At 36.7% G+C, this 26,083-nt stretch overlaps 1 protein-coding gene across 5 annotated transcripts; it reads left to right on the top strand.

Moving 5' to 3' along the window:
• The first annotated feature begins 243 nt into the window (after positions 1-243).
• PLEKHF2 (pleckstrin homology and FYVE domain containing 2) lies at positions 244-20,953 on the top strand. Of its 5 annotated transcripts, XM_090282801.1 has the most exons (4): positions 244-520; positions 1,339-1,417; positions 14,871-15,009; positions 18,363-20,953. In XM_090282801.1, the coding sequence occupies exon 4, from the start codon at positions 18,377-18,379 to the stop codon at positions 19,124-19,126; it is 750 nt and encodes a 249-aa protein (XP_090138927.1). In that variant the 5' UTR covers positions 244-520; positions 1,339-1,417; positions 14,871-15,009; positions 18,363-18,376; the 3' UTR covers positions 19,127-20,953. The 5 variants fall into 5 exon arrangements, with proteins under 5 accessions (XP_090138927.1, XP_090138928.1, XP_090138929.1 ...); XM_090282802.1 differs by lacking the exon at positions 1,339-1,417; XM_090282803.1 differs by lacking the exon at positions 14,871-15,009.
• Positions 20,954-26,083: the final 5,130 nt, after the last annotated feature.

Below are 26,083 nucleotides of genomic sequence, written 5' to 3'. Positions count from 1 at the left end.
CGAATAATCCTTAAAGGTTTGTTTGAGTCAAGACAGGCCAGTCAGAGTTTGGCAAGTCTGCAGCCAAACTGCTCCCAGCAGCTCTCCCCACATTGGGCGGAGGAACCAATCCCAGGCTTGGCTGCCTAGGTGGGTGCGGCCTCGAGGTGGCCCCGCCCATCCGAGCACGTCGCGCGGGGCCGCACGGGCGGGGTGCGGGAACCGGCAGGAAAGGGCGGGGAGCGAGTGGTGTGGGTGTGCTCGTGCGCGCGCACTCGTGCCTGGCGTGTGGGCGGTGGCGCGCCTGTGCGCGCGCAGAGGAGAGGGCAGCCTAGGAGGCCGTAGGGGGGTTGCAATACAGGGCGGAGGAGTCACCTGCGAGCGGCTACGCCCGTCGCCTGCCGCGTCCAGATTGAACCAGCTGCACGGGGCCGCTGGCCCACACCCTGGGAGGCAGAGGCGGGGGAGCGGGCATACTCCGCGCCCGCGACTAGGAGGAGTCGGACCTTGGCCACCGCCGCCGCAGCCCGCGCCCGGCTGGGTAAGTGAAGCTTGGGTTGGTTGTCCGCCGGCCGCTTGCGGGCCGGGAGAGGAGAAGAGAAACTTTCCGGCGCTTTTTCCCGCGGTCCCTGGGCCGTCCGCGGCGCGGGGTGGTGTTGTCGTCGCGGGCGGCCGCGGCCGACGCCATGTTGGGGTCTGTGAGAAACGGGGCGCTCCCGGGCCGCTCCCCTCTTGCTGGGTTTGGCCCTCGGCGCCCGGAACCAGTCGCGCAGCCCGCAGGACGCCGCCGCCGCTGCAGGCGGGCTCGCCAGCAGTCCGGAGGGTCGGAGGGTCCGCGGGTCCGAGGGGCGGGGATCCGGCGGACGCGCTAATGGGGCCCCGAGGTCGGGCGCGATGGAAGTTGTGGGGCTTGAGGACTAGGGTCCCAGTCGTGGTCAGGGACCCGTTTATGGCCAGGGCGTCCTAGGGACCCAACATCTTTCTGTCCAAAAGTTTCCAGAGGCTGGATATCAGGGACTTGAACTTCAACAGCATGTTTTAAGTGACTTGGGGCAAAAAATGGCACCTCAGGATTTGCTCTGACAGAAGCGATGGCTCTTATACATTACTTATTTGGAATTTAAAAGTTTTGTGGTTTTTTGTCGAATTAATTTTTTCTCTTAAATTTTTATTGAAGGCCGACAGCTTGCTCTTCATGTTTCTTGAATACCCTTGTGTGCTCTTGGTACACGATAGCAGTAACTTGTGCGTGCCCTGGAAATGGGTAGTATTTAAGGTTGCGGATAACTAAGCCCTTCTCTGTAATTCACAGATTCACAAAGTATTTAAGTTGATAAATGCCTTCTTGTTGTGTTCCAGTACGTGACTGAAGAGGCTCATTAAAGAAAGATTTAGACAGGAACGTGACGGAGGCATGTGTTGCTCTCTTAAAAACAAGGTGAAGTGATCCTGACGTTGCGCTTTTTTCCCTCTTCAGTTCCTTAAAGGTGCATGCCTGCTATGTTTTGCGCATTTACCTTTTTCTGTACTCTGGCAACTTACGGGGTCCTCAGGTTAATTCAGTATTAACCAAGGCTTCTATTTTTAATGTCTTCAGGTCCTGACAGCACTCGAGGTGAATGGTATTAAGTTACTAATTTGGAAAGTACATATAATCGCCTTAAAAACAAAGAAACAAAAACACTGGTGTACTGACCAAAGCATTAAAAGAGATTCAGTAAATGAATATGAATTGCTATTTTTAAATGATGGCATCTTAGCTTTAAAAAATTCTGTTAGTTTAACTGACAGGACGCCTGACTACATATATGGTAAACCTGAAAATGTGTCTTGAAGAATTTCTCTTAATTCACAGGTAAAAATACAGCCTATGCTCAGATTTGATTGCTAATTTTCTTATTTCGTAAAAAAAATTTTTTTCCTTTTTGTTTTGCTTTACTGGCAAATGCCAGTATACATATTTGTTTTTCTGGGTGAAGAATTGTCTGGAATTGAGGTGATTTAACTAACTTCACAAATCTAGCAGCCAAGCTGATATTAACTCAGGTCGTATGGCCCAAAGCCTCATTTTTCCTATAGCACAATTGTGTAGGATGCGGAACTCATGCCTGTGGAACAGTCTCCGACCACTTTGTTTCCTGTGTCTTGCTGCTCTTTCTGATTTTAATTTAGTTTTTCAGTATACTTATTTTCTAGAGAGCTGACTTACAAGGGTTTTTGTACTGAAAGTTTTTCTCTTTATTAAGAAGACTTAAGTCCTGACCAGTGTAGCTTGGTTGGGTATTGTCCGGCCAAGGAAATGTCACCCGTTGGATTCCTCCTGGTGAAGACACATGCCTGGATTGTGGGTTTCATCCCCTGTAGGGGTGTGCTGTTTCTCTCCCTCTCTTTCTACCACCCTTCCCCTCTCTAAATATAAAATTTAAAAAAAAAAACAAAGCGAAAAACAAAACTCACTTAAGCCTTTGGTGCCTTTTCTGCCCTGTTCTCCTTAACCCCAACCACTTTCTCTCCCCAAGAATAATTTAGTTGTTCCAGTAAATATTACATTGACCTGTCATGGCACCTCCTTGGCAGCAGGCTTTGCCAGTCTGATTTGCCTCTCTGACCCCAATGTGCAGAGAATATAGCAGATGCTCAGGAAAGGTCTGAGTGGATGAGTACACATATGCTCCTAGTAAATATACTTCATGAATTTCTTACTAAATTTCAGTTTCCTCGGGCATAGTAGTTTAGGCCTGGGGATACAGATCTTGAATGTCTATGAAACTTCCCAAGCACATGATGAACTGAAGTATAAACAACAAAGAGAAAGCCCTGGTTCAACAAAAGGATAAAAACCGTAATCTTAAAGTGTAATTGAATTTATCTGTACTAGATGGAAATAGAGTTAATGCCTAAACATTTTGAGTCATGTTTATACATACAGGCTCTTTGATAGAGCAGATCTCATTTTTCTACCAGTTATTGTTTAGACAGAATTGTCTTAGGATTTTGTTTTAGAATACTTTGCTTAATGGAAAGCATATAAAAATTGCTTTTCTATTGATATATTTTGAGAGTCAGCTTTGTACACCAGCTGCATGCTTAATAGCAATGTGCATGTTGACCTAACTGAATAAAATGTGCTTCATAGATATGCACTCTGAAAGAGTGCTGTTTTATAAGTTGCAAGACCCCTGTAGGTGAAGGTATTCTATAATTCTGTAGTGAAATTACTGTAGAGTTTGAGGTTAATTCTCTGCCCCTGTCCATGATAACTTGCTATTCAGTGAATCCATAAACCACAAACCGTTGAGCTCAATTTGGCAGGTCTTGGGAAGAGTAGAAGACATTCAGGTTATGGCTGTGGGTGCTAGGGAAAGCAAGTTGCATGTAGGGTGGATGGGACAAAAGAGCAAACCTGAATCCTAGCTCTGCTCCTTACTAGCATGTGATTCATGAACAAGTTCCTTTACTTCTCTAAGCTTTACTGGACTCATTTTTGAAATGGACGCACATACTTGTCTCACAGTGTTGCGAGGATTTACTAAGATGTTTGTGGAGTGCTGGGTGAATGGTATTTAGTAAGTTACGCTAACAAATTAACAGCGTGACAGTGAATTATTTAGAATCATAGAATTTAACAATTTTAAAAGGGAGGTAACCTTCAGAAATACTTAGTTCAGTTCACAAGCTTGGATGCTCATTAGAATTTCCTGAGGAGCTTCTTAATACTGATGCCTAAACCCCACCCTAGTACAAATAAATTAGAATTGCTGGGTTTGAATAATAGGGAGTTTTACCTTTTTTTTTCTTTCCGCCCATGATTCTAATGTGCAATTGGGTTTGAGAACCGTTGATTTAATTCAGTCTCCTGTCTCCTTATTTTCTTTATTTTGTGGTGGAATAAAGTGCAGAGAGAGGTTAAGTGCCAGCCAAATTTCTATAAGTCAGGCTGAAAAAGATGTATAAAAGTGAAGTGCATACAGGTTAAAATAACAGTTAAATTTATTTCTGACCAGAAAGGCCACATTTGGAACTATAGTTCACTAACTCCTGTGATCTTCACCTCCCCTCTACATTAGCATCCTACGTGGTGTTTTATAATCTTGTCTTCATTCAGAACTACCTCTGTTCTCAAGCTCTGTGGCTAGAGATGGTGATTCATAGCTTTTCTATGTATTTCTGTTTTCCATCATACTTGACGAACAAGCTTTATGTCTTCATTGTCACCCCCAGTCCCTTCCAGGTTGTTCATTTGTTCCTTCTTTCCAATCCTGAACTCTGTAGTTCACATTCTAACTGTGAACTCACCAGCATTTCATAGTCATCTTCTCCTTGACCTTTGCTGTTTACAGCTGGTCAAGTCTCAACTTGTAAATGTCACCATTTACTCTTTCTACTTCTGTCTCTGCCTAGCACCCCTGAAAAAAGTCACATCTGTGGTGACTGTTAAATATTGTTTTCCAGAAACCTGTGTACTAGTTGCTTTCTGATCCTTTTCTCATCCCAGAGTTGACTCATTTTCTCTGTTGTTTTGCACTGTCAGGTTGCCAGCCCCAGTTTTGAAACTCTTCATTCTTAGTAGATGCCCTTATTTCCTTCTAAAATGATTAAGATTTTATGGTGGGAGCTTTCTGTTTTCTTCTTTGCATCAACATTTTTTTTCCTTTTATTTTTATAAGTGGAACTATCCTTAATTCTTTATACTTGTTTTATTTAAACAGTAAGTAGTTGGGGAAAAATCAAAATGACTTGTATTTTTTGTTCATATTTTAATTAATTGTACCTATAACTTTGTATTTGCTAATTACACATTTTTCTACACATTCTTCTTTGCATTTTGTTACTTATTTATAAAGCTTTTTTCTTTATGAGAGAATATATGTTCATTATAAAATAATTAGGCAGTATCAAAATATTTCACCCTAGTACATATAGATGTAAGCAGCACTAAATTTTTTGAATGTATCTTTCCAGACTTAAAAAAAAAGGTTTCTATTATACGTGCTGTTTAAAAATCTTCACTTAATATATTTCCTTATTTAACCCTTTGAGTGCCATGTGTAATTCGAAATTTGGATCAACATGAGAAAAAGTTATGTCAGTATATAATCTGAGGTACAAAAAAGAACAAAACACAAAATATGAATTCCATTGTTATTTACATTTATAGCAATTGAAAAAAGTTGCTGGGAGCGACACTGGCACTTTTGGGAAAATTTGTCAGCATTGTTCACAGCGACGTTGGCACTCAAAGGCTTAACATTTTTCACATTAAATATTAATGTGTTCTCTCAAAAGCTGTCTAAACGTCTATTATATGGATAGGCCATAATTTACTTAACCCCTTGTATTGTTGAATGTTTATGTTGTTTCTGGCTTTTTAACATTATAGACAAAGCTACAGTGAACTTCTTTATGTGAACAACTTTGTACAGTGGTCTAATTAATTCTTCCATGTATTCTTGGAATTAGAATTGTTGTGTGAACTTTCTAAGGTGCTTATATTACCAAAAGTGGTATTTAGAAAACTTGTTCCAGTGTGTACTCTTTAAGATTATAAGTGCCCATCTTTCCTATTTTAGATGAATAATACATCATTTTAATTTTTATTTCTTTGATTAACATGGAGAGCCAACATTTTTCTATTTACTAGTCATTTTCATTTGTTCTTTTAGAATTGCCATTTATATCTTACCCATTTTTCCTCTGGGGTATTTTCCTTTTTATTGATTTACAGGAATCCTATATATATTAACAAATGTTGACCCTTTGTTATGTGTTGCAAATGTTTTTCTTTAATGCTTTTCCCTCATTGCTGAAATTGAAAATTTTTTATTTATTTATTTGTTTGTTTATTTTATTTTTAGAGAGAGGGGAAAGGAGAAAGGGAGAGAAACATCACTGTGTGGTTGCCTCTCACTCACGCCCCCAACTGGGGACCTGACGTACAACCTAGTCATGTGCCCTCACTGGAAATTGAACCAGCAACACTTAGCTCGCAGGCTGGCGGTCAATCCACTGAGCCACAGCAGCCAGGGCTTGAAAAATTTTATGTATGCTAAAATGTTATCTTTTATGACACTTGGCTTTTTCATGTTATATTTAACCATTCCTGTCTTTGGTTAGAAATTTAGGTTCTGTTTTTTACTCTTAGAGTTAATGCCAGAGGGAAAACTTTTTATATACAGCATCCAGCACCCCCCGCCCCCATATTGGGTATGATAAATAATCTCAGGATAAATTTCTGTGGTCAAAAATTGTAAGGTCAGCCCTGGCTGGTGTGGCTAGGTTGGAGCGTTGTCCTGTAAACTGAAAGGTCGCAGGTTTGATTCTAGTCAGGGCACATATCTAGGTTGTGGGTTTGATCCCTGGTCTGGGCACATACAAGAGGCAACTGATTGATGTTTCTCTCTCTCCCTCCCTTCTCCTCTCTCTCAAAAAAAAAAAAAAAAAAGGCATGTCTTTGGGTGAGGATTAAAAAAAAGAAAAATGGTTTAAGGGCAGTGCTTTCTGGAATATTTTATATACTATATCACTGTATCTCTTTAATTTTTCCACGTTTCACTGCTTATTTGTGACCTTTTGGCATGAAAAGGTTATTTAGTCTCTGAGACTTGTGAAACATGGGAAAAGCATGTTGAAAGTGTTTTGTCCTCCTCTCTTGTCTACCCCCTTTTCTTGCTTCTCCTACTTTCTAAACTAGGTGTTCCTCAGAGTTTATTCCTTTAGTCCTCTTCTCTCTTGCACAACATCAGCCAGCCAGGTGGATGACTACTAAATGTCTTTGTGTCCTGGAGCTCCCTGCTCATCCTGATATTTGTTTGTCTGACAGTTGTTTGTCTTGTGGATATCCTGAAGGTACTTCAAGATACATGTGTCCCAAACTTATTTCTTCTCCCTCTTGAAATGAAACTAGCATCTGACTAATGGCTTATGCTTAAACCTTTGAAGTTATCTTACACTCACTTTTCATCCACATTTTCAGTTGGTTCCTAACTCCTAACTGTTGTATCTCAAGTAATCTTACTTGCATCTTCCCTTTTTTATTTCCGCATTAATTATTGTGGCTCAGGCTTTTACTGCCTTTCACTTGAGACTGTTGTAATACCCTTCTATTTATTTTTCTTTAATTTTGCTTCTTCAGTAGTCTTGCCAGTCCATCCTCTGTCCTGTTTCTGTGTACCGATTAATATTTTCCTATTTAAAAACCTTTGTTTTTCTGTTGCCTATGTATAAAGTCTAAACTCTTCAGTCTGATGCTTACTTTCCTTTGCAGTTTGACTTTTTTCCATTTTACCAGATTTCTGTCCTACTGCTATACTTTCTCCTGGCTCTGCCTCCTATAGCCTATGTTCAGCTATTTCCTCTCTGGCAAATATATTTATGTACCATTATCCCTTGACCTATTACTTTTGCTTTAAGGCCCAGCTTGAATATCTGGTCATTTAAGCATTCTTCCTAGATTCCTCCCCTGATCAAAATTACCTCCCAACTAAACATTTTGGCCCTAGGCTTCATCCTTTTTTTTTTTTTTATTTAAAAAAATTGTGTTTTTGGTTTGTTTTTCCTGTACTCCTTTAGACTTTGAGTCCACACATTTAAGTTAATCATATTCCTCAGTCCATAGCACACTACATGGGTACCAAAACTTCTTTCTTGTTTTGTTTTTTTCCTTCCTTATCAATCAGTTATTTCCATAATCCTCTTTCCTACAGAAACACACCCTAATGTATAATACATGAATTATACATACTTGTATATATAAACTTGGGAATATAGCTGTCTGTCTTCTTCACAAAGTTGTTTGTTTTGAGTACTTCTATTTTTTAATACTACTTTGTGAAGAGTATGTGGTCAATAAATGTTTTATACTTGAAAGTCATTGAAAATTATCACTGGTTTTACTAGCTTCCATACAGCTTAGACTAAAAACCTGGGGATTTAATTTCAGCTTTACTCTTCCACATCTAGTTAGGGCAGTTCTGAATTTAACCCATTCTTTTCCTGTTGCAAACTTCAAGCTTTCATCAACTTTTCCCCCTACTCTTGCAATAATTTTTCAACTGGGTTCTACTTTCAGAATCTTCCTTCTCAGTTTATCTTTCATTGTGTCTACAGTTATCTTAGAAAACGGCAGATCAAATCAGTCTACTCCTTTCAAAAACTTCAGAAAGAACTCTCAGGAACCGAGATCTCTTATATTTTTCTCCCCAGTTTTTCTATTAAATAATTCCCTTCAGCAAATGCTGCAGCTGAACATGTGACTTTTTAATTTTAAACCCACATTTTTACTTGCAGAGCTTTGTGCCTTTACTTCACCATTTTTTTGCCTTTTGAATTTCCACTTATTATTTGCAGGCTTTTTCAAGTATTCAGATGCTACATTCCCAAGCCTTACCATCACTCTTCCCTTTTTAACTTGCTTACCACATTGTTAATATTTTAATTATAGTACTTATCTCATTGTGCTTTATATTAAAACCTTGTACATGTCTTAATTCCCAGTGCCTGGCTCATTCTCTTTTCTTTCTACCACAAAGCATAAAGCCTTAAAAATGTAGTGAGCAGATTGTAACTGCTTTTAAAAATACTGAAGAAAATTTGTTAAGGATGTGATGGGATAACTAGTTACACAGTAGTATTTTAGTTGAGCTTTACCAGCTTTATTTTTCAAATATTATACAGTGGTTTCCAAGAGCTGTCAGCACTTTACAGCTGCCCCTGTACAAATACATTTTGAAATGATGCAGTTTTTTATCTGCATTTTGTTGATGATGAATATATGCACACACTTTTTATTTGCTAACTAAACAGCTGGGCTTTTTGGCGAGAGAAGAAGAAATTGTTTTTATAGATTATCATGAGATTGAGATTTTCTTAAAAACAAGATCCATTGTGCTCAGTACTTGTAATTCATAATTAGATACTATAGTTAAGTGGGCCAGAACATTTGCTTGTAAATGTAAAATCTGTGGGTCTAGTGAAGCAGTGGGATGTGGTTCCTGTTATCCGTGAAAATTAGTATAGACGTCAAAAATAAAGTCTTTGATTTTTGTCAAACACCAGGTGGAGAAGCTGCTGCCACTTTTAACTGCTGGTCATATTCAGCTCAGTGCACATTGATGGCATGTATGTGCAAGCATTTTTGTAGATGCTGTTGGGAATACAAAGTTGTAGGAAATAATCTTGTTTTTAGGAACCTTCAGATCTTAGAATAAGCAGGTATACAAATCTCTATAAAATGTAATAGAATGTAAATGCCATAAAGTGGCACAGACAAAATGGTATGAAAATGTAAAGATGAAATAGTATCTAGCCGTGAGGCTATTGAACTGACTGCATCTTGAAGGTCTGGTAAGGTTTCAGAATAGCAAGGGAGGGAGGACATGTTAGCTCTAGACTTCTAGGAGAGAAGCCTAGAGCAGATTCTGGGGAATAGCTAGTAGTCTTGTTTGACTGTAACAAAGAGAACATAGGAGGTAAAATTGTAAAGGAAGTCTGGGACAGTCTGGGGCTTTTGACTGTGAAGGTCATTGAATACCGGTTAAGAATTTTGGATTTAATTTGATTGGCCATGGAACGTTTGGTTTTTGAATAGAGAGTTACCTGATCATAGTTGTAGTTAAAGAATATGTATTAAACTTGCCTTGTGTGGTATGGTTTAAATGCTAAACACTAGAGAGAGGACTTGTTTAAAACTGAAGGTCCATATTCTTAACCTCTCTCCTGCCTTTCTAAAGAAAAACCATTGGTTATTACCAATGGGGCTGTTCTGGTTTTCCAAATTAACTTTCTAAAATCTGCAGCTGTGACTTAGCTGTTCTTATATACCATAGTGAGTTTCTCTAGCAAGCCTAACCTGTTTGAAACTGCCTGTACTGACACCCTAAATTAGTCACAGCTTTACTTCTCTCTTCCTTTATTATTTGAAGAATCATTTTGAGCGTATTTTATACTTACTACAATGTGCTTTAAATTGTTTCCTCTTATTTATCAGTGGCTTTCCCCAAATATATAATAAAGTCCACATGAATGAACTATTCCTAGAATATTTATTTCTGAAGGTAGCAAAATATAATGGAAAGAACATGAATTCTTACAAAAACTAGTTGTGAGACCATGGGAAAATTGCTTAACTAGTGCATGACTCAGTTTACTTTTTATAAAAACATTGAAATTATTAAACAAAATATAAACTGTGGACTTGCTTATTATAAGCACATGTGTAGGAATTGAGTAAAAGTTAGTTCTTTCTTGGCTAAGACTAGACTAATGCATTTGAGTCTGCTTTTCAGTAATAAGCATATTTGGCGTCCAGGAGAGATTTTAAAATTACTATCGCTTCTCCCTTAATGTGATTCAAAATTTTGAAGTTTCAGTTCTTCTCAATCCAGCTTTACATGAGTTTGAAATTAAAATATAAAAGCTTGTTTCCCCCCCTTAAGAAATGAACCTGTTTCCTTTATCACTGTTAATGTCTACAATATATATTATAGTTGTTTTTGCACAGTGTCAGAAGTCCTAGTGTAAAGAACAGGAAAAAACTTGGTCTCTTATTGATGGCATAGTAAAATTTATTAAAATTACAAATTTAATTAGCTGAACTTTCAAGTATTTTTTTATCATCCCAATATTTTATTCAAAGTCTTACCTATAATTTCTTGATTATTCTTGTGCTTACTAAACTGTAGAACTTTTGAAATTAAGAGCTGTCTTGTTCTTTGCATATGGTAGGTACTCAGTATAATTGTTCATTTTGACTTAGATGCATTAGTAGAGGGTGTAGTTTGTTCTAATACTTACACATTTACCCAGGGAGGAGGTACCTAGTTTGTTACTGTCTTTACCTCTTCTTTCCTTTCCTGTTTGTTTCTTCATTTCCGGGAATGTGTCACTTTAACAGTAACACAGATTTTAAAATCTCGATTCATTTTGAGACCTTCAAAAGTTTGATTAAGCCCTGACTGGGTAGCTCAGTTGGTTCTAGTGTCATCCCTATTTGCCGGGGTTGCAGGTTTGGGATCATTCAGGAATCAACCAATGAATGGATAAATAGGTGGAACAACAAATTGATTTCTCCCTCTCTCAAATCAATTTTAAAATGTTTGATAAAAAATTAATTTATAGGCAAGTAAGGTTTGCTCCTGCAACCACAGCCTCCTCCTCCTCCTTCCTACTCCCTCCGCCCCCCACTCCCTCCTTCCCTTCCTCCTCCTGCCATTTGTGTGAAATCTCTTACTCAGTGCATGGGCTACGATTAGAATCCAGGTCTTTTGGTTCATAGGTCATAGGTTTTTTTCAGTATAATGCACAACTGAATACTGAAGCTCACTGATCTCAGATGTCATGGGTACATGTAAGAAATTAATTAGATGATGATTTTTTGTTTTACTCACCTTCAAGAATGAGATAAGTAGTATTGATTTTCAGTAAGAAGAACTGGGCCATAGTATTTTGTGACAGTTTGGGCCCTCTTCTCAATTGTAAATAGTATTCTTTCTTTTTTTTTAGAGTTTTAACCCCTTCTAGAATTACGTTTTTAACAGGTGGTAGACACTGCACTGAAGAACCTGTTACTTTAGAAACAAGATGTTACCAAAAGACTAGGGTGGAAGTTGGACTGAATGCAGTTCTTGTCTACATCTGTGAAGAAAATAACTTGAAACTTGAATTGTTTATTTTTTAATAATTGATATATAAAGCTGACTTTATGAAAGATAAAGAGATTTGGTTGGGGAGGGGTATGCTTTTGCTATGGTTTTTATATTTTTAACTATGAATTAAGACTTACAGTATTTTCTAGAAAAGAGAAAGTCAGTTGGAAAACTTTTAGAATTTCTATAGAGTTCTGTGAAGTGGCTAGATTGGGGTGGAGGGGGACAACCCAGAAATGTTGTTTTCTTATTGATAGTGGTAACAAATTAAAACATGCGGAAAAGAGATTAGCTTCAAAGTAGCAACAAAAACTATAAAATACCTGGGGACCTACTTATGAAATATAACAATCTTGCGAGAAGAAACCAAAATTGCTGGCCCACCAAAGAATATTTGAAACCTTGGGAAGGGGCAATATCAACCTGGCCAGGAACAGTCAAAGCTATAGATGTTAAGTTATTCCAAGTTAATTTATGGGTGTAATATAAGTTCCATCAAAATTTCAGTGGGTTTTGTCTGTTTATTTTTTCATTTATTTATTGTAATTGAAAAATGATTCTACACCTTAGCTGCACATTAGTATTACCTGGGAAGCTTTAAAATATTCCAGTGCCCAGACCATGTTCCACATAACCCAGACCAATGAAATCAGGATATCTGGGGGAGGGATCTAGTGTCAATATTTCTTAACTCTTTATGATTATCACCAGAGTTAATTTGTCTCAATTTTGGTTTGAGGTTCTATTTTAAATAGTTCTAATTATAGTAATTGATATTTTATAACTTTTACTATTTCTTAGAGCTTTTTAAAACAAAAAGGAAATTACCTATAGTTATTTTTAAAGAACAGAATAAAACTCATTTTAGCTTGCACTTACCATGTGTTCATTGGACATGTGTAAATCTAAGATATATTATGGGATCTTAGTGATTTGTTTTTCTTATATCTTGAAGCATTTTGCTATATCATTACCCTAGGAATTATTTAGCCCAAATGAAGCTAATGGAAGAGTGATGTAATTGCCTAGATGATGATGCAATGAAGAAACAAATCATCATTTTTGTACCATTTTTCAGTTTAATTACTGCATTGCCCAAAGTATTACATCATCTTTCAAGAAGACACTAAAGTAGTTTGGAGATATTTTTGTTAGTTTTTTGTTTGGTTGGTTGGTTGGTTTAAGCTTTCATTTAACATATTTGAAAATTTAGATTTCTTCATTTTTCATTTTCCATCTTTAATGGGAAAGAAAAAATTGTGAAAGGTAAGACAATTCAGAACTATAAGACAAGTCAAAAGATGAATGCAAAGAAACAGCAACACTTAAACTAATGATGGTGAATTATTATAAGTGAAATCTTAGACTGAGAGTGTTCAGATGATGATTTTTCTAGCTAAGTTTTCTCAAATTCAGAATAATGAGTGAATACTATTCCTAAAGACAAAAATGAAAATACACTTGTCCCTTGAACAATGTGGTTTTGAATTGCATGGTTCTCTTATATGCAGACTTCTTTTCAATAAATACCCACACTGTTTTGATCTGAGTTTGGACGTATGCAGATGCAGAGGGTCAGCTTATACATCGATCTTGGGCATTTTATATAGAGGACTTGAGCATTCACAGACTTTGGTGTCTGCGAGGGTTGGGGCTGGTGCTGAAACCAGTCCCCCACAGATACTGAGTGACAACTTAAGCTTTGGGGAATCAAAACTTAAGCACAGATTTTCATCTTCACAGGGAGTCAGTGCCCCAAACCCCATGTTCACGGGTCAGTTGTATTACAGATTCACGCATAAAAGTTTATGAGCAGTTAATTGTATTCAGAGGATGCTGCTATTTTGGATAAATGGACTCTCAATATCAGAGAAATATGGAATAAGAAATTTTCAATGTTTAAATTTGTATATTTAGATTGCTTTTAAAGTTGTTTTTTACTGTATTTTATTTCTATAAATTGGTCATAAAATAGTTTAAAAAATATATTTTTAAGGATATTTTGGACCCAGATAGTAAATTGGGATGACTATTTTTTCTGGTATTCTGAAGGCTAACACTTCCCTGTGGTCCCAGTGTTCAGTGAAGGTTGAGAACCACTGTTATTATATGCCATCTGGACAAATAAACAGGAAATTAGGTAAAATGTTTTTGAAAGGTTAAGTAATGGGGGATAGTCTAGTTCTACCAGATGCATGGTACTGACACAAGAATTATAAAACTGATGAGTGTATTACAGCAGAGCCCAGAGCAGATGTTAGAGTATACAACAATTTAATATGATCGAGTGTGTCATATCAATAGGTTAAGGTTAGATTATTAATAACATTTATAAGAGCTACCACTTGTTGACCTCTTGCTGAACATTTATATGCTTTATTTCATTTAATCATTTCTGTGACATAGCTGCTATTCTTGTTTACAAGTGAGGAAACCTGAGGTCACACATAGTACTTGGTGATTCTGGAGCAGTGAGTTAGCTCTTTTGGAATGCAGATATTTGGGGGGGGGGGAGGAATTTTTACCTATGTGAAAGTAAATTTCAGATGGATAAAAAAATTAAATATAAAATCTGTATCCTAAGACATAGATAATAAATAGATGTATCTGCTATCTGGATAGGGAAAGCTTAGGAGTAATGGAAGAAAATTACAAAGGAAAAGATCTGTAAGTGTAACTACTTAAGAAATAAAACTGCCTCTGTGTCAAATACTATAAACAGAATTGTAGATTAATATATGAGGAAATGCAAAGAAATAAATGGGTGAATAGCCTTTATGTGTAAAATATTTGTATAGATTAATAACCCCTAAATATATGATCTTAGGAATACAAGGTGTTATTAACTTTAGAAAGTGGTTGGCCTCACTAGGTAGCTATGAAATAAAACACTCGATTAAGTTAAAAGTACTATTTTTTCCTGTCTTAGGATCTTTGTCTATTGTACTAGTTCTTTTGCATGGCTGACTCCTCATATTTTAAGACCCAGTGTACAGAGCCACCTCAGTGAGGCCTTTTTGAACTACAGCAGATACTTGAATAACGTTTTGTTATGAAGTCGATGAGATGCTGTAGGAACTAAACTCTTGTTTATATCAATTAGCCTATGGTGAAATTAGTTTTAATATATGCATGTTATTTTGCTTGAAGTTGCATAACCTAATGATGTTAGGCGAAACTGTACTCAGTAATTGAGTTTTCCCCTGGATCTTCCTACCCTGATGACTTCCTTTGCACTTAACCTTTCAGAATCACGGATTTGTTTACTGCCTTTCTCCTCCACTGGACTCTTAAGCTCTGAGAAGAAAAGAATAATACATAGCATCTGCAAAGTGTTCAGTAAATGTTGAATGAATAAAAGAGAAGTGAATGAAATAAGTAAAATAAGGTACTGTTTTTGAAGTCCTGGTTGCTGAAGTTTTTAAAGAAAAATACAGTACTCTCTGTGAGATAAAATGGGATGGGTACAGTCATTGTGCTGCTTGATAAATTAGTGTTACCTTTCAGAATGGAACTTTTTGTCAAAGGTAGCAAAAACCTTAAACATTCATGTCTTTTGACCCAGTAATTTTACTTCTTGGAATCAGTCCTAAAGAAGTCATCTCTGCCAATAGATGGGGGAGCTTTCTTCCTAGCTCTTCCTATGTTTACTGGTACTCCTTCCTCAGAAAAGTAGACAGTTCCTATTGGGCCATTTTTGTAGTTTCCTGCTTGCTCTTTCTTGTCCCCCAGTGAGTAAGATATGCAAAAGACTTAAATTTTTGGCTAGGCCTGTTAGTCTTGTATTCTAACACTCACAAAAGTCTTTAAGAGCTCTTACTGCTTGGGGCACTTCAGTGTTCTGGTGGTAAATTCCGATTTGGGCTTTGGGGAAAGGCCGAGGCCCTGCTTGAAGGGTAGCGCTCTAATCCAGTTCATCAAAGAACCCCTTGCAGTATGAGATGTATTTCTTATGTCGGTCACTGTCAAACTTTGAAAGCTGTTTTTTCTAGCCAAATACCAATTAATAATGCCCTAAACTTCTCTTTTGTTGCATCATTCTTAAATGGGGTAAAGATCTATGAACAGAGAGTCACTCTTAGCTATATTGCAAAATTTGCACAATGAAACATTATCAGGAGATTGGCTAAATAAATCATGATGACCTATTCTTTCATCTTATGTGCTCAAGATAGTATTCTCTTACTTTCTTCAGTATTTTTAGGGTTTGCAGTGAAGGTCCAGAGATTAGCATTAGCTTTCTCAGTTCTTTGTAGGGTCAGTGGAGCTATAAGGAATGATTAGCATACTGTAATATACTGGTAACAGCACGAGGAATCAGATTTGAGCCCCATTTCTGTGACAGCCTTGGGCTGGGGCCTTAATGCCTTTGTCTCTGTTTACTCATCTATAAAATGGAACGAATGGAGCATTATTATAATAAGCTTACCCCAGTAGGAAATATGATAATGAATGCAAAGTACTCAAGTGCTTGCTTTGGCTCCCAGTGAGTGAATTCCAGGTTGTTTTGCCTTTTACCTTGTGGAATCTTTCTGTTTCTGTCTTAGTTCCTCCTTCAGCTCACATTTCAGTTAATATTATTAGATACTTCTTTAGGAGATAAAAACTTCTCTAGTTACTTCACAAGAGTTTGAGACAGTTAAAATCATTAGGTAATATGAAAAGTACTGCACAAATTTGTGGTGGTATTAATTCCAGTAGTAGCAATTATAGGAAGCCCATTTGCATTGCATATGAGATGATTAATAGCTCTATATTCAAATCAGTAAAATCAGCAGTTGACTGTAATGGGAATAAATAGATACTTTCAGTTCTTTAAAGGTGCCAAACAGCCTCTTTTCTGTCTTTGGACATTTGCAGTTACTCCTTTTGCCTGGAATATTCTTCGTGCCCTCACTCCTGATGCCTGCATATCTAGTTCTTCCTTATCAGATAAAAATAATACCACTTTTGCTCTGCCCAGGTGCTTCAGTTGGTTGGATCATTGTCTTGTACACCAGAAAGGTTGTGGGTTCGATTCCCAGTCAGGGTACATTCACAGGGCACATGCAGGAGGCAACCTATGGATGTTTCTCTCTGACATTGATGCTTCTCTCTTCGCCCCCTTCCTCCTTCCCTTTTTCCCTTCCCTTTCTCTCTATAATCAATAAAACATATCCTCAGGTGAGGATTAAAAACTAAAATAATATAATGCCGCCTAAGAAAGGTCTTCCCTGACCATCCAATCTGAGTAGCTTCCAGGCGATTTTTAGAAGTCATTTAAAAAATCACAACCTTAATTAATACTTGGTTCTAGAGTTTTCTTTTTCCCTTGAGTAGGAATGTTGCCTGTGTCATTTTTCCCCCTAAATGTTTGAATATAATATAAAGTATAAAAATATCCATAATTGTACTTCCCAGAGATAACCATTGTTGATATTGTTATATATGTAGTCTTCTAATTTTATTTTCTATATGTGCTTATATATTTACAAGCACCTATAATTATGCATTTACACCATATTTCATTGCGTCTAAAGATGAACATTTGTTTTACTATATTTTATGTCTGAAATTGGGATGTTATATAATCAAGGGTACGCCATGATTGAATTGGCAGCATTTTTTTTCCTCGGTGACACATAAAATGAGGTTGTGTCTTAAAATCTATAGTATCTTAGATTTGGTATATGAGTATATTTGAAACAAAAATGAGATCATGACGTTCAGTTCTTTTCCCACCTAAATATCTTGAGCATTTCCCCATATCACTGTATTTATATCTCATTCTTAATGACTGTCTAGCATATTATTAAGGGTGTATCATAAATTGTTCAACCATTCCTCTTGATGGACATTTGGAGCTTTTCCAGGTTTTGTTGTTGTTGTTGTTAAAAGTGTACTGTGTTGAATATCCTTGTATATCGTTAAACTCTTGACTGACATTACTTTTGATTAAGTACCTAGATCAGGGGTACACAGATTTCCTACTGCTTGAGGGTACCTGTTTCCCTGTACTCAGTAGTATTGCATTTTTGAAAATTAAAAAATTTTTGTTAATCTCATAAGTGAAAAATATCCTAGTGTTTAATTCCTTTAATTATGAATGAAATTGAGCCTCTATTTATGTTTATTAGCTGTTTTGATTTTCTCTTTTGTGATGCGCTTGGCATACCATAGTAGACCTGTAATTGGCTGTCAGATTTGCCTTAATTAGAAAGAGAAGACATCACAGTTGGAGCCATGCATTATCACATTACTTCTCAGGAAAAGCTTTCAGGGCACAGCCTGAAGATTGATTTAGGGACTTGGGAAATAGTTCTGATAATCTATGTGAGAGAATGAAGGCCTTATTAGCTCAATGGTAATTTTTTACTGGAAAATCAGTCATTTCTCTTAATTTATATAATATTTAACCCTCTTGTCAAGAATCCTTCTGAGATTAAATTTCATGAAACTGGATTTATTATTTTACAGAGATGACTTGTAGTTGTCTGATTGTTCGTTGTTCCTTCAGGTCTGTAAGTTTATACTTTTATAAACACCTGCCTAACTGCTATGGTGCTATATGGACATAGTTATTAAGGATTTTTGATAATTATAAAAACTGAGAGATATTAGCCCTTTTGGTATGGTTAGTGGTTATCATAGAGGGAAATAATTTCGGAGCATTTTCCCTTTTGGGTAAAAGGTTATATAATTTCTTAATTTACATGAATTTATGACTTCTATGTGCTAATTTCTTTTTCTTTTTTTTTAAAGGCTATTAGCAAAAGATGGTGGATCGCTTGGCAAACAGTGAAGCAAATACTAGACGTATAAATATTGTAGAAAACTGTTTTGGAGCAGCTGGTCAGCCCTTAACTATACCCGGACGGGTTCTTATTGGCGAAGGAGTATTGACTAAGTTGTGCAGAAAAAAACCAAAAGCAAGGCAGTTTTTCTTATTTAATGATATTCTTGTATATGGCAATATTGTCATCCAGAAGAAAAAATATAACAAACAACATATTATTCCCCTGGAAAATGTCACTATTGATTCCATCAAAGATGAGGGAGACTTAAGGAATGGATGGCTTATCAAGACACCAACTAAGTCATTTGCTGTTTATGCTGCCACTGCCACTGAGAAATCAGAATGGATGAATCACATAAATAAATGCGTTACTGATTTACTGTCCAAAAGTGGGAAGACACCCAGTAATGAACATGCTGCTGTTTGGGTTCCTGACTCTGAGGCGACTGTATGTATGCGATGTCAGAAAGCAAAATTCACACCTGTCAATCGTCGTCACCATTGCCGCAAATGTGGTTTTGTCGTCTGTGGGCCCTGCTCTGAAAAGAGATTTCTTCTTCCCAGCCAGTCCTCTAAGCCTGTGCGGATTTGTGACTTCTGCTATGACCTGCTTTCTACTGGGGACATGGCCACATGCCAGCCCGCTAGATCGGACTCCTACAGTCAGTCATTGAAGTCTACTTTAAATGATGTATCTGATGATGACGACGACGATGATAGCAGTGACTAAGGACATATTTTGAAATATTTAATTGAGTGTGACTATCTGAGAAGTCAGCTTTGGAGGGCATGTAAAATCCTGAGCGTTCTCTCAATTTTGTTCTAGCCGTGAATTTGCCTGAGAAACTTTTAACCTATGTGCCTCAATATATTCTATAGAAAATAGGTCCTGTTGTCATTCGCCTCAACCTCACCACCGTCATCCCCCCCACCCCAACTCCCCACTCTTCTATAGGCATAGCCTATTGCAGATTCAGCAGATGCATTTTTGGTTTCTTGTTTAATTTTAGGTTATTTTCTTGGCAGATTGGGGGAAAGTGTTTAATAAATCATGTACTGCATTGTGTTTTATTATATGTTATGCTGTATGGAAAAACAAAAGCAAAGCATGATGGGAAAAGGAGTATAATGTGGTTAGTTAATAATAATATAGACTTTTTCCTAACCATTCTCTCTAATGTTTAAGACACCAGTAACAAAAATACACGATTTGGCAATACTTTTAAGTTTTTCATATACCAAGTGGTGCCTTATCATAATAGCACTGTTACATGAAATAAACCCCTACCATCTCACTTTTTAGTTTGTTTTAAAGACACACTGGTGCTCTTTGAGGTGATAAATTGAGTATTTATGAATGAGTATAATTAGAAAATACTTGTCATTAGACAGCTACAAATAACTATAGAGGTTCTTCATTCTATGTGAATAAATGTTTTTCCATAAAATAGTTATGATTATATTTTTGTTTTATAGTTACCAAATTATAATTGTCAAATATAAATTTTAAATTAATAGGAGGTCATTCTTAGCATTTTGGTTTGAAATTTATTCAATATAGAATTGTCATATTGCATTAGTTTCTATTTTTAGTAAGATGTTTATAGATATCAGTTCATCTGCTTTAACATTATTTCTAGAATGAAAAATCTTACAAAGTCCTTAAAATAGATTAAAATCCTTTGATAGAGCACAGATCTACTTGGGCTAAGAGATGGAAGAAATAATATGTAAGAATGGTCAGCAGACCAGTTAAGTTTGACTAGACTTCTATGGATGGAAGTATTGTCTATTTCAGTGTGAAACTATCTTGAATTTACAAATATAGTGTTATATTTTATAAAGTTTTGTAAAGTCCCAAACAATATTTCTATTTTTGTAAAACAATTGTATTTTTAATCTGTTTCTGAAATCATTTTGCAATATATGGAACTAGAATAGCAATTGATCTTTCTAAATTGTGAACTTGACTGAGTCAGTCTAGATTGCTTTTGAGAAATGATAACTTTTCACTATGCTTTGAGGCAGCCATTAGGTTGAAAGTATATTTATCATATAAAACTTGACGCATCTTGCACTACTTACTCTCCATTTGTATGCTGCAAATAACTGCAGTCTTTCAAATATGAAAAATCAGCCTAAAGATTGTATTAAATTCTAAATTCGTTTGTTTTTAAACCTCTAAATCTGGATATATTGCATATATTTTGAGAGATTTGATTCAGTAATGTGACGGAGGAGTCTTTGGTTTGTTTCAGGCACTAACTTAACTATTAAATTGTGAAAGCATCTGAGAATGTAGATCTCCCTGTAGGAAATGTGAAAGAAAGGCACAATAAGTTTGTTTGTTTTAATATCAGATGGACTTTCGTTTCCAAGCAATATATGATAAAATCAACATATCTGAAAAGGACCACGAAACCTGAGAAGTGCTAATGGAGACTTGCTGGTACATAGGGGCCTAGCAGATTCAGGAACCAAGGGGAAATATTCTGTGATAATATTGCATTGTCAACCTCTTGACTCTTTTTTACAATAAAAATTGCTTTACAACTTAGCTTCTGTGTGTATTGTGACTTGAAGGTTTTTTCCCCTTTACTAAGGCGATGGGAATGCTGTGTATTTTTTGTTAACAGCTGTGAATGCCTTCCTTGTGCCAGGCATTGTTCTAGGCCCTTGGAATCGAATGATGAACAAAAATTTCCTCCATTTCATGGAGTTTACATGCAGATAGAATCCAAGATGTGTTTTCTTCCAGACTTTTTTTTCTGTAATTTTTAAAGCTTTTGTAAATCTTAGTTATATATACTTGAAATGATTTTGATGCCAAGTTGTTGTGCCTTTGCTCCTGAATGAAATTTACTTGGACTGTACTGGACCCCCAGGACTTTATTCAAATCAGTAACTATTGGTGTAAAGGAAGTCAGATTCTGTCAATGCCAAGGTAAAGTATTCAGTTGAGTACATCTTGAATACAGGAATTTATGCATTTGGGTCAAGTGCATAAAATGGCCATAGTTAAAAAAGTCACTTGTTTATATATCTATATTATATTATTAAATTGTATAACTTATTGTTCTTGAAGGGTCCCAGTATTTGAGTTACAATCTTCTTTACTTGGATATGGTAATTTTGTTCTCAGATAGATGTAGCTTTAAATAGCATAGTAGCAATTATCAGCATATTCGAATGTATTAGATTGCTATACATTTTACAAGATAAACGAAATTTACTAGTGATGTCCAGGATGAAAATACATGAAACTGTTTTTTGAAGTCTTTCTTTAAAAGCTAAATTATTTTATAGTCATATGACATTTATTAAGTATCTGTTATATTAGGCTCTATAGTATTGGTGTTGGGTGTTTTAAACTTTAAAGGTACATTTTTACAGGGGTTATTATCAATGGTATTTCCTTATTACTAAATCAAAATAAATTTCTCAAAGTTATTTTGTATTTGAAAAAAATTTTACAGCCATGTAACTTACACACCAAATTTCAGCAGTAGAAAGCAGAATTTAAACCACATAAACAACAATATTTTCCTTTGTGTCCACTCTAAATTTAGTAGTTGGCAAACACAGAAATTGGCAACAGTAGAATTGCTTGACTTGATAATTTTCATCAGTTTAATTCCTCAAGAATAGAAAGGTAGAGATGGTTGGTGATAATATTAACACTCTCTTATCTCCATCATCCAAACAATTATTGTATTTAATTATTCAAACTAGTTAAAATGATTGCTGTAAAGCTTTGATGGTATTAGCTTAACAGTTTATCAAGTAAAAAGTAGTAAGCACCACTAACTAGATTTTGTGTCTCCATGCTCTTGTCAGCCTAATGTTTAGAGGTAATGCCTTTGTACGCATTATTTTTTAACAGCTTTCTTGAGATAAAATTCATGTACCATACTGCTCACCTATATAAAGTGTACAATTCAGTGGTTTTTAGTATATTCTCTAAAACCATAAATACTGTTTTCAGAACATTTCTATCACCCCAAAAGAAACTGTACACCCATGAGTCACCCCCCAGTCCCCAGTACCTCGGCAGCCACTAACCTACTTTCTGTCTCTATAGCTGTGCCTTATGGACATTTTGCAAATGAAATCATGCATTATGTGGTCTTTGGTTTCTGGCTTCTTTCACTTAGTATTTTTTTAAAGTTCATTCATGTAGCATGTGTGAGAACTTATTTTTATTGCCAACATTCTGTTGTATGGCTCTCCTACATTTTATTTGTCAATTAGTGCAGGTATCCCCCCTTATAACATGGTACTTCTGTACCACGGTTTCGCTCTAACATGGTTAGAGAATTGGGGAAAACTGTATAAAACGAAATTAGGGTAATCCTCGTACAATATTGAATATGATAAAAGCTTTTAAGAACAAAAGATAACATTTAAAAATTTTCATTTGAGCATGTACATCATTATCAGTTTACTCTAAAAAATGTAAAGAAAGACCTAGACTTAGCTGAACAGTTAGTCATATCTCTTAAATGAAGATCCTTGCACGGAAAGGAGCACAAGTTAAAGAGAACTTCAGAAGTGCTTAGCACCATATAATGAAATTTGTAAAGATCGCTCAGCTAAAAGCAAGCAATCTAAACAGATTCTTTGCAAAAAAGTAGAGCATAGAAATCAAGATAATGCTGAAGGAAGTTCAGAGAACAAGGATATCTTGTCAAAAGGAAAACGCATTTGGTTAATGGAGTTTAGTAGTGATGATGAAAACATTACTTAATTCATATTAATGTAATACTTTTGATAAAAATTGCTCTAATAAAGATATTTCTCTTAATTATAAAAATATAATAGCATTTTAAAATATTTTTGGAACCTAACCCCCCTTTCTGTACTAGTTCTTTGTTTCATATAACACGTATTCTCATAACACGGCATTTGTTAGTAACCTAACAACTGTGTTATGCCGGAGTTACCTGTACTTGAGTTGTTCCCACCTCTTGGCTATTATGAATAATAGTGTTATGAACGTTTGTGTACAACTTCTGTGTGGACATGTTTCATTTCTCTTGGGCATATACCTAGGAGTGGAATTGCTCGGTTATATGTTATCTCTATGCTTAACCTTTTGGGGAACTGCCAAGCTTTTCCAAAGTGGTTGCACCATTTTACTTCACCACTAGCGGTGTAGGGTTCCAACTTCTCCACATCTTTCCTGACATTTAACTGTCCTTAATTATGACAGGTGAAGTTTCTCATTTTGATTTGTGTTTTCCTAATGGCTGATGGTATTGAGGATATTTTCAAATGTTTATTGGTTATTTGGAGAAATGTCTACTATGATCCTTTGCCCACTTTTAAATGAGGTGATTTTTTTATCATTGAGTTATAAGAGTTCTTTATATAGCCTGCATACAAGACCTTTACCACATACATGATTGACAAGTATTTTCTTCTATGAATTATCTCTTCACTTTCTTGATGCCATTGTTTGAAGCACAAAGGTTTAATTTTGATAAAGTCCAGTTTATCAAAACCTTTTTTTTGTTATACCTAATAAAACTATTGCCTAACTCAAGATCTTGAAGATTTACTCATGTTTTCTTCTGAGTCTGAAGAGGACTCTTGGTTATCGATTATGCAGAACATTTTCTTACTATTACCTCCAGAATTAGAATTTGGAACTATTTCCTAATGAATTAGAAAATTCATTAGTGGATTTCCAGTCAAGTAAAACAGCAGTGTGTTCTCTTGTAAGTCAGCAGGGTAAAACTATACTGTTGGTTGTAAGGCAGGCATGCTCAGAAAACAAACATTCTGCTACATGCTAAATACATGGTTTATTATTTTGGGGGAGCTGCATTAATATAACTTGGCTTTGTAGTCCAATTACTGTCAGAAAGAATGACTCAAACTATTCTGACTTAAGATCATCTATTACAAAATAATAGAGTAAAATTGTAAGTTTAGATTTTTAATGTATATCATGCCTTCTTAAAGGAATATTCTAACAGCTTAAAGACAAAATTCCAGAGCTATTTATGGCAAACTTTTTATTCCATAAATATTTACTGAGCACTTTTACTGTGTCTACTGTTGCAAAGAATGAGTTGGAACAGCAACTTGTTCTTTCCTTAATTTTCTTGACCTTGATATTTTTAAAGACTGTACCTGTGATTTTGTAGGATGACCCTCAGTAGGGGTTTGTTTGATGTTATTAAATTCAGGTTATGCATATATGTAGCACAAATATCACAGAAGTTATGATTTCTTATCACATCAGGTGGTGCGCAATTTCAATTTGTACCAGTACTTAACGTTAACTTTGATCACTTGATTAATGTGTTGTGTCCCAGACCTTTTTTCATTGTCAAGTTACTTTTTTTAATAGTGTTTTGTGGGGTGGTACTTTGAAGACTCTCTTAGTCCTCATCAAACTTTTATTCATTTCTTCTATGGACGTACGGTTTTCTAGTTCGGTGTTTCTGAAACGTGAGTGTGCATGAGCATCCCTTGGAGGGCTCATCTCCAGAGTTCCTGATTCTGTGCACTGGGCTGGGACACAAGAATTTGTATTTCTAACAAGTTTTCAGGTGACACTGTTGCTGCTGGCCCAGGTACCATACTTCATTACCTGTTATTATTAACTTACTATGGTGCTCAAATTGTCCCCAATTTGATCTTTGGTGTATTGACACCTTTATTTGCTACTTCTTTGCTACTACAGGATTTTCTAGACTCATCTTGAACTTACCCTGCTCCAACCCAAGAATTAGCCATTTCTCCAAGGAGCCTGATTTCTTTTAGTGGAGAGGGGTACTTAGAAGCAAAGATCTGGGCTCTAGGTATTGCTTATTGCTTTGGGGAAAGTACCAGCCCCAGGCACTGTCAGGAGACACATCTAGGGAACATACATATGTACATAATTCATATTCAAACTTCTATATCTATTGAAATCCAGGACTTCATAGTGATACCTCCAATTCTAACAACACTAGGCTCTGACACTGCAAACTAGGCTAATCCTAATATGAATGCCCACCAAGGCTCCAGCGCTCCATGCTGGGCCTTTTCCTGGCATGTCCTCCTCATCCTGTTTGGTCTTAAACGCCTCATTCTGGGCTGCCCTCATATACAGCTACCCTCTACACCCCACTTGGGCTCCAGCATTCAACAATGGACCGCCTCTCTGAGGATGCCCTGTGACATCCCATTCTGGGCCACCTGCACACAAGGACACTACCCTGCTTGGTTTCTTGACTCTCCTCACAGTTACTCCTGTACCTGGGCACCCTCCTTATGCTGCTTGAGCTTTGACACCAGGCCCTGAACCTTACCCCTGTGTGGATGCCCTCCTCACTTGTGCTTGGGATAAAGAACTGTGTGCCGAGCTGCCTACATGGGAGGATGCCTTCCCCTCACTGCCCAGGCTCCCATGTACCCACGTCAGGCCACTAGCTCATGTGAACACCTTGCTCTCTGGGCTGTGACTCACTGCACCCCAGGCTGCCTAGGCTCCCCAACAACACCTCCACCCCCTTATGTAGTTCTAAAACTCCATGCACAGAGCCCTGTCTTGCTCTGGCCCAGTGGTTTTAGGACTGAATTGTTCAGATAGAGAAGGGGAGGTCTGTATACATGATATTAGCTCCTAGAAAAAGGAGTTGGGGGTAGGGGGAGACCAGGTGATACCGCTTTAGAACAGACTCACCTGGTAACA

The sequence above is a fragment of the Furipterus horrens genome, unplaced genomic scaffold, assembly GCF_987537825.1.
Source record: "Furipterus horrens unplaced genomic scaffold, mFurHor1.1.pri manual_scaffold_7, whole genome shotgun sequence".
Taxonomy (NCBI): Eukaryota; Metazoa; Chordata; class Mammalia; order Chiroptera; family Furipteridae; genus Furipterus; species Furipterus horrens.
Note: the sequence above shows the minus strand (reverse complement) of the source record. Positions and strands in the feature narration are given on the sequence as shown.